Consider the following 16728-nt stretch of genomic DNA (forward strand, 5'->3'; position numbering starts at 1 on the left):
GCAGGGGCGGGGGTGTGCGGGCGTGTGCCTCTTTTATGCAGCAGTTCTGTTTCTGGGGAGCTGTGTGCAAATCAGAATTCTGTGAATCACAGTTCCTTGGGGAGAGTGCCAGCGACGTTCCATTTCTGGTTGACTGGTGTATAACTGGCAAGCAGCTTTTAGTTCTAAGTTTCTCAGAGTCTGTTCAGTTCTCTTCCAAGTCGTCTGTCGTCTATAAACCGAAAACTAGGAGGATGCTTAATTAACACACCTGACTCCTAACTTACCTGCTTTGCAAGCAGCTTGGGTTTCCCCATGCGGGGTCGGCAGATGCTGCTGGGTGTGTGGCAGACACGCGAGTGTGACAGTGACATGGATTCTTGCAGCCCCAGCCTCAGCTGGGGGCGGAGATAAGCCAATGACCCAACAGGAAGGGTCAGCCAAGCCCCCACCTCTCAGAGCACAGGGCCTTTTAACCAAGGGACAGAGGGGCCTCCCAGTCTTACTGGGCACCATGCTGGCCGAGACTTTGCTCCCAGTCAGCTCCTACCTGGCCCCCTCTGCTTGGCCAGGCTGTGGCACCAGCCTCGAGAGGTAAACCAGGGCCTCTGTGGTGGGAGGCTGGGAACCACATCTCTGCCCACAGCTGCACACACACGCGGACCCCACGGGACAGATCACTGGGGTGGACACAAAGCTCGGTGGGAGCTGGAGCTTCAGGTGAGTGACCAGAAGTACCCAGGGATCCAGGCTCTGGCGAGAGTTTTGGATGCACAGCTTGCTGTCACAGATCCCGGTGGCAAGGATGCCTCCCAGGACTCCTCCACCTCCCTGAACCCCTGCAGAAAGCGGTGGGGGAGGGAGTCGAGCCGTTGAAAACCTGGGTTTTTTAGGAAGGAGGAGAGAGATTTAGCAGTAGGTTTTCCCTGGCTGGCTTGCCTCTTCGGTGCCGCTACTGGAGTCCGCCAGGGGTGTGCAGTCACACTGCAGACAGACTTGAGTCTGGGCCAGTGGGCTTGTGGTCTTGTGATGCTGGGGGTGCCCCTGGCTACACTTGCCATGCCTGCCTGGGGCTCGCCTCTCCTTGGCAGCAGGGATAGTCCCCTTACTAACTCAGCTTCCTCCCTGGAGGGCTGAGGTATGGTGCATGGTCCTTGTGCCCACCCCTGCATTTAGCCAGGACGTGCCGTCTGTTGGTTACAACACCCCACCATGGGGTGACTGTGTCAGGAGCTGGGAGTGAAGGAGCAGAGCTTGGACCCCTGCCTTCTGCTGCCTAGTCCAGCGCTCCTTTGGTTTCTCCACCTGTCTTTCTGTACCCAGGGCTTGGGTTGTCATATCCTTGGCAACTTGGAGCATCCCTGGAGAGGAAGCAGCCTTTGACCCTGCAGGCAAGGGCTGTGGAGGGTGAGCTAACTTCCTAGGCATACCAGGGCACAGCAGCCCGTTTGGACCTTGGCTTTCTGCTCCTTGGCCTGTGCCAGTTGGAGTGACTAGCTCTCCAAGTCACCCTTCTTGGCTTCTCAGCGCAGGAGCCTGGGGAGGAGCCATCTTGTACTGTGAACTTGCCCCAAACAAGTCTTTCTGCACAGCTCACCTCCACACTTCCAGTTTTCCCTAAAAGCTTCCAGATCTCAAGGAACTTTTTCCATCCAAATGGACTCTCCCCTTGGGTCTCACAGCATCTCAGGGACTTTAGCAGCTGCCTCCCATTTGCAGCCTTCCTCCGGGAGAAGGGTCCAGGGTCCAGGGTCCAGGGTCCAGGGTCCAGGAATCCCTAGGGCAGACCACATGTTCCAAAAAGACAGAACTAGGTTCTGACTAGAAAACTCCTTGCGGGTTTTTGCTGTGAGTTCAGGAAAGCCTTCTGTTCTTGAGGGGTAGGTTCAGGCCGTGACCCCTGGGTTCTGGGTGTAAGTAAGCCCAAGGGCAGAGGAGGGCAGGCAGCAGGGGCAGAAAGGACTGGAGGCCAGGCCAGGACTGGGCTTCCCCAGTTCAGCTCCACTTCTGTGGTTCTGCCGGCAGGAGACGATGCCTGCCCATCATCCCCTCCTACTTGCTGCCCCTGTCCCGCCCCCAGCAGGGCTCTGTGCCAGGTGACCATGTGGTGGAAAGAGAAGCTGCTTCCAGAAGTTGAGGAGGACCTCCCTGGGGTAGGGCCTGTGTCCTGCAGCAGGACGTGAGGATGGCTGGCATAAGAGTCTTACTTTTCTCCTGATCTGGAAGCTGGGAGGGGATGGTGGGGATGGTTGCAGTGGGGTGTGTGTGTGTGTGTGTGTGTGAGACGGAAGATGACCATCTTCATCACCCGATGTGTCTGAGGACTCCCAGATTGCTGAGGAGAACGGTTAGCTGCAGAGGCTAGGATAGCCCTGGACAGGGGTGTGGGCTGCAGTTCCTCAGCCACAAAGTGGCACATGCATAGTGCCCTCCATGTGCTGCTTCCTCCTCTGGCCACAGGCCTCTTAGCCTGCTTAGTTACTCCCGAGCCTTGGGATCCAAGGTCAAATGCCTCTTTTTCGGGGAGACAGTTCAAGGTCCCCATCACGTGCTCTCACAGCACCGTGTACCTTTCCATCCTCAGACTTACCGCAGCTATAATTCTATACTTACTTGTCAAATTGGTTCTGAATAGGAAATACATTCACATGGTTTAAAAGTCAATCAGTGAATAAATAAAAACGTCTGCAATGAGCGAGCCATCTCCCTCCCCTGGTTCCCCATCCACCTAGGTTTTTTCCAACTCTGGCCACAGGTAACCACTGTTACTAATTTCTTTTCAGTGTTTCTTTTTGCACATGCAGGCAGAATGCAGAGGCTCAAATCCCTTCTTTTCTACACCAAAGGCAACATACTACAAACACCTTGCACCTTGCTTTGTGTACTTAGTGCATCCTTGGAGTACTTGGTGTACTGAGATACTCAGTGTCTCATGGAGACCATTCCATTCACACAGAGCTTCCTCCTTCCCTTTTTTCCAGCTGCATAGCATTTCATCACATGATTGTGCTATTCATTAGGTAACCAGTCCTTATTGAAGGAATTAGGCGTTTTCCCATATTTTTCTCTTTCAATTAAGCTTGTGCCTATGTCGTTTTATACCTCTGCCAAGCATTCTTTGGGATCAGTTGCCTGCTCAAGGGGTGTTTGGATCTGCAGTTTTTAATTTGCCCTGCATTGGACTTGTGCTGATGTAGCTTCACCAACGTGGTGGCAGAGAAAAATTTTGGATTTTTGCTAGCCTGGTGGGTGACATGTAGTTATCAGTTTCAGTTTCAATTTCTGTTTCCTTTATTATGAGTGAAGTTAAGTTTGTGTATTTCTTTTTCTGAGAACTACTGTCCTTACCCTTTGCTCATTTTCCTCTTAGATTTTTTTTTTTTTAAATCCCGTATCCGTTCTAGGAGCTTTTATAAATTGGGAAGATTTAGCCCCTATCTGGGATGTTGAGTTGCTCATCTGCTTTCCCAGTTGTCATTTGTCTTTTGGTTTTGCCTCTCGTGGTATTCCCACACAGAAGTTTCTGATTGAATGCGTCAGTCTTTCCCCTGTGGGTTCTGGGTTTCGAGTAATTGAAAGCCCCCATCCAGTCCTGACTTATAAGGAAATTTTCTTGTGTTTTCTCCTAGTATTTTATAGATTTATTATTACATTTAAACCATTGATCCTTTTGGAATTTATTCTGGCATTCGATATGCGGTGTGAATCCAACTTTTTTTTTTTTTTTTTCTAGAGAGCCATCCAGTTGTCCTAGCACCAATAATCGTATAGTTCTCTTCCCTCTCTGGTTTAGGGTGCCTTATTTCTGTACACTAAATCCCCATATGAGTCTGTGTCCGTTCGGGTGCCAGGGCCTTAATTGCTGGGACTTTGTAATAGGTTTTAGTGTCTGGCACGCCTGGTCCCCTCGTTGCTCTTCTGTTTCAGAGTTTTCTTGGCTGGTCTTGTCTACTTTTTTCACATGAGCTTTAGAGTCAGCTCGTACTGTTGAGAAAGAAACTTATGTGTATCTTTATTGGAATTGCTTTAAATTATAAATTTACTTAGGGGAGAGGGACAGGAATGCCTTTCTCTTTGTTGAAGTCTGCTTTTTGTCCTTCAAAAGTGCATTCGAGTTTTCTTCCCGAGGTCCTACACATTTCCTGGGAGGTATTTCGTCTTGTCTGGGACTACTATCAAGGCAGTCTTGCTTCCACTACATTTTCTCACCACTTATTTTTGCTTGATTTGGGATTACTGTGGGACTCCCCCTACTAGATGGTAAACCAGGAGGTTTTTTATCACTGCTGTGTCCTAGTGCCTGGCACAGTGGGGGTGGTAAGCAGTGAGTGGGGGAACCCGCGGGGGGGGGGTGTTTAGACAAAGAAGGCACATGCTCCTCTGGGGGTGATGTCCCCCAAAGCTTATGCCAATGGGAGCCCAGAACTGCTGATCACCCTCTTTTCCCCCTTTCCGCCCACATCTGCTGAGCATTTTGGGAGATAGGCTCCACACATGACTCCAGACCAGGCTTCCCCAGCCAGGCAGAGATACAGGAGCAGGTGGGAGCTCAGATTTGTAGATTAGCACCAGTTCTGGCTCTGCCTCCCAGCGACTGTCTGAGGTTGGGCAAATGCCTTCACCTCCCTGAGCCTCAGTGGCTTGTCTGTTAAAATGGGGCTAAATAATTATACCTACTTTACAAGGGTGTAGTAAAGGTTAATTGTGTGATGTGTGTAGCATACTCGGCACAGGGCCTGGCACAGAAAACTCTGGCTATTGTCACTGTGTCTGTGAGAGAAGACAAGAGGGTTAGCACCTGGCCCAGGCCTCCTGAGTCGGCTGGCGGGCTGTCCGACTCAGGGCTAAGCTGGATATTCTCTGGGCCAATCATTTTCCTCTCTGGTCTCAGTTTTGTTTTGGTTTTTTTCTTTTTTTCCCCTAAGCTACCAATCCTGTCTCTTTCCTAACCTCTTTGCACGTCTGGAGAGGGTAAGAAGGATAACGGACAAGGTTGTCTTAGAAAGTAAAAACATGATACAGGAGGAAATCTGGTTTTCACATAGGACCAACAGACATTGCCCCACTTGTTGTGAGGCTGGCATCCAGATACGCGGTGCTCGATGGTGGACAGCAGGGCCTGGCGAATCCTCGTCCCCTACAGTGTTTGGTTGAAACCTTATCATTAATTACTGAACTTGTTGCTGAGAGCAGTGTGTGCTCTCCCCAAGGCCATCTGGAATCGTCTCAGGATTCAGTCTCCAACCAGCTGTGTGTCCCTGGGCAAGTCACGTTCCCACCACTCGCCTCCTGCTCCTCATCTGTAAAATTAGGAGGTGGGACTAGAATGATCTGTGAGGACTGCTGCTCCGTGCCCTAATGTTCTGTGATTCCAGCGCAAATAGATCTGGGCCTCATTAGCCCAGCACGCTATGGTGATCTCTGGAGGAGATGGATGTTTGGCGCTATCACAATTGTTAAAATAGAACAGGCTTCTGAACTGTAGCCAGAACGTAATGAATCCCATTTCTGTAAAACAATGATGATGACGAGACAAGTCGTATAGCAGGGTTTGTGGACGTGGCCAGCCCGTTTGGCCCAGCGTCCTCTGCAAGAAATATAAATGGGAGACTCTGGCAAAACACTTTAATGTGGCGCCTGAGGAACTTCCGAGCAAAACCAGGTGTGAGTCACTGAGTTGCTTCCAGTCTCCCAGGCGGTTGGGAGCGACGCTCCGGTTTATATCTGTGTTGGTTCAGGGCTGGGGCTTTCTTCCAGACACCTGTGCAGGTTCCAGACTGTCAGAGTCAGGAGGGGTGTTTGGGACCACTTAGTCGAGGGCCTTACTTTACAGATGGGGACCCCAGTGACGGGAGGGGAAGAGCTTGCTCAGGACTTGCAGCTGGTGGGCAGAGATCCATAGAAGCTTCTGGGCCCCTTTTGGCTTCTCTGTGGCTGGGACTGCACCCTGCTAGCAGCCCCCACCTGCCCTTGCAAGTCTGGCAGTTTCTCTCTTCCCAGATTTCCCTGCCAGCCCGTCTGGTTCCCTCTTCTAGAAAGTGTATTTAGCAATCTCTCCACTCTCGTCGTCGAGGACCTTGTCTGATGGGCTAAGGAGCTCGGCCTTTATCCCAGGGGGCAAGAGGGAACCATCAAGGGTGGTGTTATGAATATCAGTTAGTTATTGAGCCCTGAATCCTGGCAGGAGTTGGGGTGGGGCATGAGAGGCAATAGGAGGAAAGACAATGTCCTGTCTTCCTGGATGAATCAGAAGGTTCTAAGCAGGGGAGTGACCTGATCTGATGTGTAGCGGGTGAAAATGGAGAGGAGGCAGATGGAGACAGGGAGGAGGCTGTCCCAGAGCCCAGCGAGAGGTGGCGAGGCCTGAGCCAGGGCTGTGAGGCGGGAACGTAGAGGCCTTTGTTTTAAAGGTGGAGTCGCAGGACTCGGTGGTGGGTGACACTGGGGAGATGCCCAGGGCTTGGCTGGACTGTCCCAGCCTGGGACTGCCCAGGAGGCAGAGGTGCAGGGTGGGTGCTGCCGTTTGTCCTAGGGCGTCCTCATGGGGCAGCACAGCCTCACTGTCCAGGTGCCCGCGGCATCTGCTCTGGGTTCTGATGGCCCGTTGTCTGTGTTCTCCCCTTGCGTCCACCCTCCCCTCACCCCCCAGGAGATCTGGAGTGATGTGGGTCTGGTCCTGCACGCCAGGGAACGGAGCGTGTGAGTGATCACGGAAGGATTGTGTGTGCACATGTTTAATCACTATTTTTGACCTGAAAAATGCCCCAGAGGTTATCTTGTCTCTCATGAACAAAGACGAGAGAGGAGGAGACAGAGAGCTGGAGGTCATGGCCCAGGTCTTCCTCCTCCTGTAACCCAGCCTTGCACTGACTCGTTCCTGTTTTGGGGTAAAGGAGCCTGGAGGTAAAAAAAAAAAAAAAAAAAGAATAAAAGATATGGCCCTTTCTCTTGAGAAGCTGTAATTGAATTGAAGGGACAAGAAGAAATGGGAAGCCACTAGGAAACAGCACAATAGCCGAGTAGACAACCCACGGGAAGGGAGTTTTAGAATTTGGGGAGTTCAGAGCAGGCCCTGGTAATCTGGGAAGGCTTCCTGGAAGAGTTGGGCCTAGACAGTGAGTGAGCATGGGGAGGGAAGATCAAGACAGCAGAGGGAACCGTGTGCACAGAGGAGCAGAGGCGGGAACCTGGCTCCCTCTGGCATCCAGTCTACCTCCTGGTATTCAGTTGCTGGGTATTCTGGGAACTTGGGTCCTTCTTTTGGCTCCTGCAGCATGGGACACAATGCAAGGTGACAGAGTGACCTAAAGGGACTGGGCGGTGTTTCCCAAGCCCAGCTCCTCTCCCCAGGGCCCCTCCCAGGGGATGGGAAGTCCATTGAGGCCTCCCTGGGTAGGACTTGTACCCTTCAGTCTCACTCTGAGTTTCTTGTCTGGCAGGCCCCTAGCTGGACCTGGTTCGGGGTTTGGAGAGCCCTGTACTTTCCCCAAGAGGGTCCAGAGGTTTGTTACTGAGGACTGAGGGGGAAGTGGCCAGTTCGGGAGGTAGAAAAGCCAGTTCTTGCTGGATGGAGCTGCTCAGCCAAGTGGAGGAGCTCGGGGAAGGTCAGAGCCCACAGCCCAGCTCCTGGCCCTCCTGCTTCCTCGGCTGAGCCTCTCCCTGGGCGGCCCCCATTCCCAGGGTGTGAGGAGAGTGGAGCCTTGTAAACTAAGGCTTTGGCCCAGGCTTGCCATGGAAGAACCCGACTCTGGCCCTCCCCTGGGGCTGGCCCTCCACTTGGCACTCTGGTCACTTAGGGGTTAAATCATTCCCTAAGCTTCAGCATCAGGCCCGGTCCCTGGGAACCTGGAAGAGTGGGAACCAGCAGGGCCAGCCCCAGGGAAGGCACTCCCTAGAGAGAAAGGAGCTCAGAAGGACCCGGGCCTGAGGGCCAGCCTCTCCCAGCCTGGACAGGAGCCAAAGGGTTAACAAAAGCAGCGATGCTGATAAAATGCCCCAAATTCCCGGTCCTACCTCCAGTGGGGAGGGCGTCTGGCAAATGTCAACGATAAAAAATACATTTTAATGGCACATGATGCTGCCGCTACCGTGGGGCACGGCCCAGCGAAGCAGGTTTGGGGCCGCAACTACCGTGTGCTACTCCCACGGCTTGGGGCCCAGCCTCCTGGACACTTCGCGTAAGCATGGTCCTTTGGGGCCACCCACCTCCCCACGCCCCGGCATCCTCAAGGGCTGTGGGTGCCTGGGGCCTCTGGCCTCCTCTGGTGTTACTTTAGGACTGGGTACCTTGAACTCCAGCCCACGATGGTGCCCCCCCCCCAGGCTGTGAGCTTCCTAGGGTGCATAGGGTGGGTCAAAGTCAGGGTGCAGCTGGGTCTCCCCAGCGTCCCCTCAGCAGGCCTCTGTGAATGAAGGAATGAGTACCCAGATGGAAAAGGTCAGAGTTTAACATTTTCCTCAGCTCCCCTCACCCCCACCCACCCCTTCCGCAAACCCCTGGGCTGCAAAGCTGCTGCCAAACATGAGAGGAGGGGCTGTGCGCCCACCACAGGCATTTCTAGGAAAGGCGGTTCCCATACTTGGGGCTGCGCTGGGAGCAGGGGGAGGGGAGCAGGAGAGGAGAGGGAGGAGCCGGGGAACAGTCAGCCTGCAGGGCTGAAAGCTGAGGCTCAGAGAAGTCGAGGGACTTGCCTGAGGTCATACAGGGAGTCAGTGGCACTTGGACTTTTGCCTGCAACTCAGAATTCCACCCACGACACTGTGCTGAGTTCACAGGGGGCTTTCAAACTGTTACGTTCCCATCACCACAGTGATGCGTCCGTAACACCTGCGAGGTCCTGGGACCGGATGTTAGCGCTGGAGCAGAGAGGCCAAGTGGGGCCCGTGGGGCAGAGGCTGGGGCCCAGGGACCTGGATCTTCACTTGGGAGGTCTGGACCTTTCTGGATTCAGTCTCGGTGGTCAGGCCCTGGAGCCTGGGATTTTAGGAGAGGGAAAGCCACCCCTGGGCCAGCCAAACGAGGCCGAAGACAAGAGGGTGGGGACTTGGAGCTCAGAAGGAGACCCTTCTCTTCCAGATCATCCTCAACTCCATGCACAAGTACCAGCCGCGGCTACACATCGTGAAGGCTGATGAGAACAATGCTTTTGGCTCCAAAAACACAGCCTTCTGCACCCACGTGTTCCCAGAGACTTCCTTCATCTCTGTGACCTCCTACCAGAATCATAAGGTACAGCCACAGCACCCCCCCAGCACCTGGCATTTCTGCCACGACAGAGGGGCAGCCAGCGAAGCCCCAGCGCGGTGAGGCTGAGGCAGGCAGCGCCGGCACCTCCGAAAGCCGCTGAGTCCCTCAGGCAGTGGGAGGTGGGATGCCGTGCAGGAGACGAGACCAGACCCAAACCCAGGGCAGAGGAAGTGTGGTTCCTCTATTCTGTTTTGGGGATGGATGGGGTTGGCAACTGTACAGACCAGGGGCATGGAGTTTGCCCTGTGCTTGAGTGTTGGGCCCCTTTGATGTAGAGTTGGATTCAAAGGTCAGATTCTGGGCCTGCAGAGAGAGGGGGAGGGAACAGGGAGAGGAGCCCTGGGCACTGCCAGCTGTGTGGGAGCAGGTGACCGAGGCCTCCGGAGGCCCTTCCCAGGGACCCTACCATGTCCCGGCCCACCTCCCAGCCCAGACTGACCATCCCAGACTGCCTCCTGATCCCATCCCCACACGGCTCTGGGGACGCTTTCACATTTTGTGTATTAGACCTGGCCGCTGGGGGAAGGGCCGTAGGCTGTGGTGGGTTTTAGGCAGAAGAGTGACAGAGTCCGATTTGCACATAGAACCTGACGTGGCTGTTGCACTGGACAAGGTGACATTGACTGGAAGCTGTTACTGCCTGGCCTGGGGAGAGGATGATGAGGGGCTGAAGCCAAGGGGCACAGTGGGCGGGAGCTGGAGACAGGACCAGAGGGTCTGCCGCAAGCAGAGGGGATAAGAGCCAGGATGTGACTGGCAAGGCCAAGGAGGCCCCAGCAAGACATTGCAGGAGCTCTGAACGCACCTGGGGTGGGGCAGGAGGGCCAGAGGCCAGCCCGTCCTCTACTGTGTGTCCTCTCCTGACAGATCACACAGCTGAAAATTGAGAACAACCCTTTTGCCAAGGGATTCCGGGGCAGTGACGACAGTGACCTGCGTGTGGCCCGACTGCAGAGGTGGGGCTGCCCCGGCCGGGGGTGGGCCGGGTGGATGGGGTTCAGGCACGTGGACTCGGTAACCCATCTTCACTCTCTCCCTGTCTCCCTCTGACTGTCCTCCCCTCGCCTCCAGCAAAGAATATCCCGTGATCTCCAAAAGCATCATGAGGCAGAGGCTGGTCTCCACCCAGCTCTCATCCAAGCCTGACGTCAGCCCCCTGCACGGGGCTCACCAGGCACTCCAGCACTACCAGTACGAGAACGGGGCTCACATGCAGTTCTCTGCGGCTGAGCCACAGGACCTTCCCCTCAACACCTTCCCAGCCCAGAGGGACTCCAGCCTCTTCTATCACTGTCTGAAAAGACGAGGTAGCTCTCTCCTGGTCTAGAAGCCCTAGAGGGTCAGAGGAGGGTCCCCCCACACACTCCCCACCGCACATGTGAGCACGCGCACACACACACTCCTGGTGACCGTGGGGCCCGGGAGGGCCAGCCTGAAGCATTAGGGACCGTGGTCAGGCTCAGCGTGGGGATGTTGCTTCTTGCTTTTCATGCAGCCCTCGGATTCATTACAGACAGCTTGTGGCCTTGATGTCCCCAGACACCAGTACCCCTCCCCAGTCCCAGGTGTTGCTTTGCACCCACTGCTTTGAGCCCCTCCAGGGGGTGGGCAGACGACACAGAGTCAGCCAGGCTCTGCCTCTAGGCGTGGGAGGCGGCTCAAGCACAGTCCGAGGTTGTCATTTGTTGAAGTGACCTCAATCCTAACACAGGGGCACCCAGAGTCCTGAGCGCAGGCACCCCCACCTCATCACACCAGGATCTGCAAAGGCTCCTTGAAAGTGGAAAGGAGCTGTTGTGGACATAGACTGGGGTCCAGGAAGACAGGCAGCAGAACTGTCCATGCCAGTTTCTTTGTGAAGAAGAGGAGCCCTGAGCTGGGAGCCAGAACGTCAGTGCTCTGGTACCAGGTCTCGGCTTTTCCGTCTCTAAAATATGAATGATCATTGTTATCACAGGGCCACTGAAACTCTCCTGGGAATGGGTTTGGAGACTTTTGCTCGGCAGGCCCCTGAGCACCTGCTGGACCAGTCGCATTAGAACCAGTGGTCTAGCAGTTCTGGCAAACTGTGGCCTTTGAACCAGATCTGGCCTGCTGCCCACTTTTGTTTGGCCAGTGAGCTGTACAAGATGGTTTTTACATTTTTTAATAGTTGGGGGAAAAAAATCAAATGAAGACTATGTGAACATTACCTGAAATTCAAATTTTGTTATCCATAAATAAAGTCTTATTGGAACACAGCCACACTTATCTCCCTATTGTCTATGGCCACTTTTCTGTAGAGACTCCCTAGAGAACACAGAGGGCGGGAGGCCAAGATAAGCGACCAGACACGTGTTCTTAAATGTGTTGAATGGGCCGCTGCCCAAGTCCTCAGGCCTGGGTCATCCCTGGATCCTAGGGGAGGACATGCTGGTCCAGATAGTCAAGCCCTCATGGTGGAGGATGTTGAAAGACACACATACATGGTTCGGGGCAGTTAATGTCATCTTCCCCCAGGCAGAAGATTAGCTGAGCCTTAAATGTACAAGTCATCTTTTACTTATTAACAGTTCCATTTCTTAATTGTGTGAACCCCGTTATGTTGAAATCTGTGTGATAACAATCTGATGGGACTTCTTTGAGCATATTTAGGATTTATTTCCTCTTCTAAAAGCAACAGGGATGTGCCTTCGAGTAGCTTTGGCTTGCTAAAGCCTTCCTAGGAGTGGAGGATTGAGGCAGAAGCATTGTGGCTTTAATTTTCCGGCTAATTCAGAAAGATGTAGCCTCCGGGTTTGGCCTGGCAGTTGCCTGCAATTTCCTTGGCCAGGGTGGGAATAGCCTAAGAATGCCAGTGCACATTAAGGCCTCTTACCATCCCCAAGAGTCAGGGCAGCAAAGGATTAAAGCTATACACCGCCTGGCTAAACAAATCACTCAGTGTCCAGTGATGTAGCGTCCCCTGTGGCCTTTGAGCATGGTCCACAATCCGACCACTTCTTGGCTGCTGCCACCTTATAAAAGCTGTCGCTGATTAAAATGGTTCTGGGAAGTGCCATGGCTGCGCGGGGCGGGGGCCCTGAGTGACAGGGATAGGCTGTCCTGGCAGCTGGCAGGGGTGTCCTGGGCCCTGGGCTGGAGGAAACGGCTCTTCCTGAAGGTTTCTTTGTCTTCCAGCAGACAGTGCCCGCCACCTGGACTTACCCTGCAAGCGATCCTATCTGGAAGCTCCCTCAGCAGTGGGGGAAGATCATTATTTCCGCTCTCCGCCTCCCTACGACCAACAAATGCTGAGCCCCTCCTACTGCAGTGAGGTGACCCCGCGAGAAGCCTGCATGTACTCAGGTTCGGGGCCCGAGATGGCCGGGGTGTCCGGGGTGGACGACTTGCCCCCGCCGCCCCTGAGCTGTAACATGTGGACGTCAGTGTCGCCGTACACGAGCTACAGTGTTCAGACAATGGAGACTGTGCCTTACCAGTCCTTCCCCACGCACTTCACCGCCACCACCATGATGCCCCGGCTGCCCACCATCTCCACGCAGAGCGCCCAGCCGCCCGGAAACGCCCACTTCAGCGTCTACAACCAGCTCTCCCAGTCTCAGGGCCGGGAGCGGGGGCCCAGTGCCTCCTTCCCCAGGGAGCGCGGCCTCCCGGCCATGTGCGAGCGGAAGCCGCCCTCGCCACACCTGAATGCTGCCAACGAGTTTCTCTACTCACAGAGCTTCTCCTTGTCCCGGGAAGCATCCTTACAGTATCATTCAGGAATGGGGACTGTCGAGAACTGGACTGACGGATGACTCCCAGGTCCCCTCCACAGCCCCAGGACCGTGTTAACCCAGTATTAACCTCCGAGGGTGGCCTGCACTACCATGAAACACAGGAAGGTATTTCACAGGGCGGGGAGCGTGCATGCGTGCGCGTATTTGGAGAGAATCTATCTTCTGACATACGATCGAGGCCGTGGCAAAGGAAAAAACTCGCTTGTCTAAGAAGTGGTTTTGGCTGCAGGACCTGGATCCATTGTTATGTGACATCTCTTGACATGCTCATGGGTGGGATGGGAGTGGCGAGTTCATGTGACTTCCTTAGAGGTTTTTATAATATAATCTTTGACTTACTCAGGGGCCAGGTGGCGAGGTCTCTCCTGCAGGGAAGTGGGGGAGGATTCTGGTTGCTGGGGTGGGAGGGCTCTCTGCACATCTCAGAGTCCTGGCCTTCTATCTGCAAGGGATGCTGAGAACCTTGTTTTGGCAGCAGGAGGCCCACTCCTTTGGCTTCCGGGGATTCTGTGAGACAACCTGAGAGGTGGGCTCAGCTAAGCCCCAAAGTGCGCTCTGGGAGGAGCGCTGTCTGCTCAGTTAGTGGCCTGGAAATCCATCCCCGGAGCACTGAGGTCTGAGGGAAGACTTTTAGTGCCACCTGATGGATATTAAAACATTGTTTTTTCCATCAGGAGGGTGAAGATGCAATGAATAGCATCTCTGGCATCATTCAGTTTTTCTTATAAAGTCCAAAGCCCCTCCCCCTCAGTCCCCAATGTACAATCTCTCACTCTCTCTGGTGCACAAGACTCAGCCTCCAGGCACCATCTGCGTCCCACCACCGGCCACTAGGAAACACACTTTACCTGGCAATGTCCCCAGGAGCCCACATTGGAGCTGCTGTCCGGCATCTCCAGAGGCTGTTCTGCTCCCAGAAAGCCCTCATCTCTGGAACAAGAAGGCCCAAAGGAAATAAAAACAAGAATTGAGAAAACATTCATTTTTTTCAGTAAATTCAGCCTGTGAGCTCAGAGGAGCAAGGATAATTGTTCTCCAGGGAGGTGGATCTTGGAGTCCTCAGCCCATCTCTTTAGCATTGAATGTCCCCAGACCATCCATGTGGCTGGTGTGAACTCTGTAATCAAATTTGGGAAATCACTAAACTCTTTGCATGCTGAATAGCTATTTATATATTATATAAATAAATAAATGAAATAAATAAAATATATAAATATATATATCTCACAAATGCAGGCCACATGTCAAAATCAGCTTTGCTTTTTACAAATGAATAAACCTAATAAAACAAACGTTGGAGAGGGTATTTGGAAAGACATCTATTTAAATTTTTATTACACGTTTGATGTTAAAAAACAAATAATGGTTTAGATAAAACATATAAATAAATAAATAAATAAATAAATATATATATATATATATATAAACACACAAACACACTACAGATTACACTTTATTAGAAGCCACGTTAGCTAACAGGATATGGAACTCCAAGTGTTTTGTTGTATAGCATGGACGTTTTATTTTACATATTGGAACATAAAGCCATTTACAACTGTGAAGTGTGTGGGTCCTCTTTGCTCCTGACTTGTCGTTTCTTGGCTCAGCAATGGTCTCTGCTTCCCATCTGCTCGTATTATTTTCTCAAGGGCCAAATGGAGCCCTTAGTGCCTCAGAGCACGGAGTGAAGTAACTTGGGACCAACGGAGCAATTGTACCTTTGAGCAATTGTATCTCATGCTACTCCCCAGATGATGGGTCTGGATTCCAGGGCCCACAAAGAGCCCAGAAGGGCAGGGCACTATGCAAGAACCTGTCACCTTCTAGTAGTCAACACAGAACCTGGCCGTTTGGGGAAGGTGGGCTCACAGGTAGGGAGTTCTTGGTGGGGTTTGTGCAGCTGCTTCAGAGAAGGACCTGACGGGCAGGTTGGAGTCAGAGCCTGGGGCTTGGTGGAGCAGCAGTCAGATGTGTGAAGCCATCGGCCCCCAACCCCGCAGAGAAGGAGTCGAGGCCTGGCAGAGGCCACCGCTTGTCCAGTCCTCTGCCTTGTCCCTGAAGTTCAGCCACAAGATGGGGCAGGAAGAAAGGAGTCCAGGTTCTCCTACTAGAGAAGAGAAGATGGGGTCGGACGGTGTGTTGGGTGTCCCTCCTCACCACCCCTTACCTCGTGCCCATCCCCTCATGGCTCCTTTTCCACAGCTCCTCACTGTCATCCACCGTCTCCAGGAGGAGAGAAGGCAGAGGGTTAGGGAAGCCCTTTAAATCCTTGTCCTCGTCAGGATTAAGATGAGATTCCCTGCAGGGTAGAAAGTCAACCTTGTCTTCTGTTTCCCCAGAGCCCTTCCCTGTGGCCATCAGGCTGCTCTGGCTGGACCCCTCCCTGCAGAAGGAGGCCAAGCTGCTTCTGCCCTTTGCTGTTGGCTCCCACCTTGGGCTTTTTGGTCATAGAGCAAAACTGAGCTGAACTTGGCTAAGGCAACAGGGAAGGAGGGCTCTTCTTAACGCACACCTGCTCTGCTCTTTTCTTCCTGGGTGAAGACGGCATTCTGGGCTACCCCATAACCTTCAGAACCACAGGCGGAGGGCTGGGAGCTAGATGTGTGCCCCCAGCCTCCCTCCAGACACACAGCTGCCTGAGTTCGAGGTAAAGAAAGCTGCTTCTTAAGAGAGATTTTGTCTTCGGGCGGCCCGCAGCTTCCTACCGGCTTTCTGGGAAGCATGAGGTCCGTGGGCTTCCCCACCTGGGCACGGCTTGAACAGGGCCTGCAGTGGGATTTGTGGAACTTTCCTGCCCCTCTGAATCAACAAGTCAATAAAAAGGGGGCACATGGGATACCCTGGAACAAAGGGCACCATTCAGTAGCGCCAACAGGTCATACATCATCGGGCCAGAAACCTGCCACATGAAAAGTGTCTGCTGCTGCTGTGCCCTGCCTGGGAAGGGAAATAAAAACGATGAACGTTCAACTGTGAGGCCACAGGCAGGCAGCCCCCAGGGCTCTGCTCTCAGCCCAGGGCCAGGCCCCTGGGGGAAGCGGGACCAGGCTCTCCACCGCAGCTCAGCCACCCAACTGCCCTCCTACAACAGAAGAGCCCGGAATAACAAAAAGGAGAATGAAAAGGGAAGCTGGGTCAGACTGACAAATTGTTAAAAAACCAAACCAACCTCCAAGCCTCCGCTGGGCCTCAGGGGGTCAAAAGGCCTCGCCTCTCCCCACTAATGGAGCCTGCAGAGGAGTAGCAGCCCCAGCCTCGCAGTGTCTTATCTTACAACATAAAATTAAAACCCACTTAAAAGGCCGGAGGGCATGTTAACATTCCCCCTGCTGTCTAATTGAAGTAGTTCCCAGCGCAAAGGATTTCACTTGAAAGATGGCTCCCTCAGAGCCCCAGTTTTCCTGCTCAGTGGGCAGGGGAAGGGGGTGGGGAGGCAGAGGGTGTCATTTCAAAGACCAGCTCAAACCTCGGAAAAGCGTGGGTTCTGTTTGCCGCCCCCACCCGGCCTGGGGGCAGGTGGCCACTGCAAAGGTTAGGGCAGGCTGGGTTGTTTTGTATTTTTTTAAAAATTTACAAATTCATTAGCAGCTATGTCAGCAGAGGCCAGATCCTGACAAGAAGCCCTGGTAATGATTCAAATATGGTGAGCCTCACAGTGAAACCTCCCGTTCCTGAGGCCCAGGGATTTCTGCTGGGTCCCCCACGGACGCCCTCCTCCCTCCTATGCAAATATATTGCTGG

At 53.5% G+C, this 16728-nt stretch overlaps 1 protein-coding gene across 3 annotated transcripts in view; it reads left to right on the plus strand.

Annotated features, from left to right (window-relative positions):
- Positions 1 to 14549, plus strand: part of TBX4 (T-box transcription factor 4) — a 30137-nt gene extending 15588 nt beyond the window's left edge. For 2 of the 3 annotated variants that reach the window (XM_074342688.1, XM_074342690.1), the window contains 4 exons: positions 9056 to 9208; positions 10094 to 10182; positions 10298 to 10533; positions 12386 to 14549. In XM_074342688.1, coding sequence (XP_074198789.1) covers positions 9056 to 9208; positions 10094 to 10182; positions 10298 to 10533; positions 12386 to 13005 — 1098 coding nt within the window. In that variant the 3' untranslated portion in view covers positions 13006 to 14549. The remainder of the gene's footprint in view (positions 1 to 9055; positions 9209 to 10093; positions 10183 to 10297; positions 10534 to 12385) is intronic. The other variant, XM_074342689.1, reaches the window with a different exon arrangement.
- The last annotated feature ends 2179 nt before the right edge of the window (positions 14550 to 16728 follow it).

Source organism: Camelus bactrianus, chromosome 16, assembly GCF_048773025.1.
Source record: "Camelus bactrianus isolate YW-2024 breed Bactrian camel chromosome 16, ASM4877302v1, whole genome shotgun sequence".
NCBI classification, from domain to species: domain Eukaryota; kingdom Metazoa; phylum Chordata; class Mammalia; order Artiodactyla; family Camelidae; genus Camelus; species Camelus bactrianus.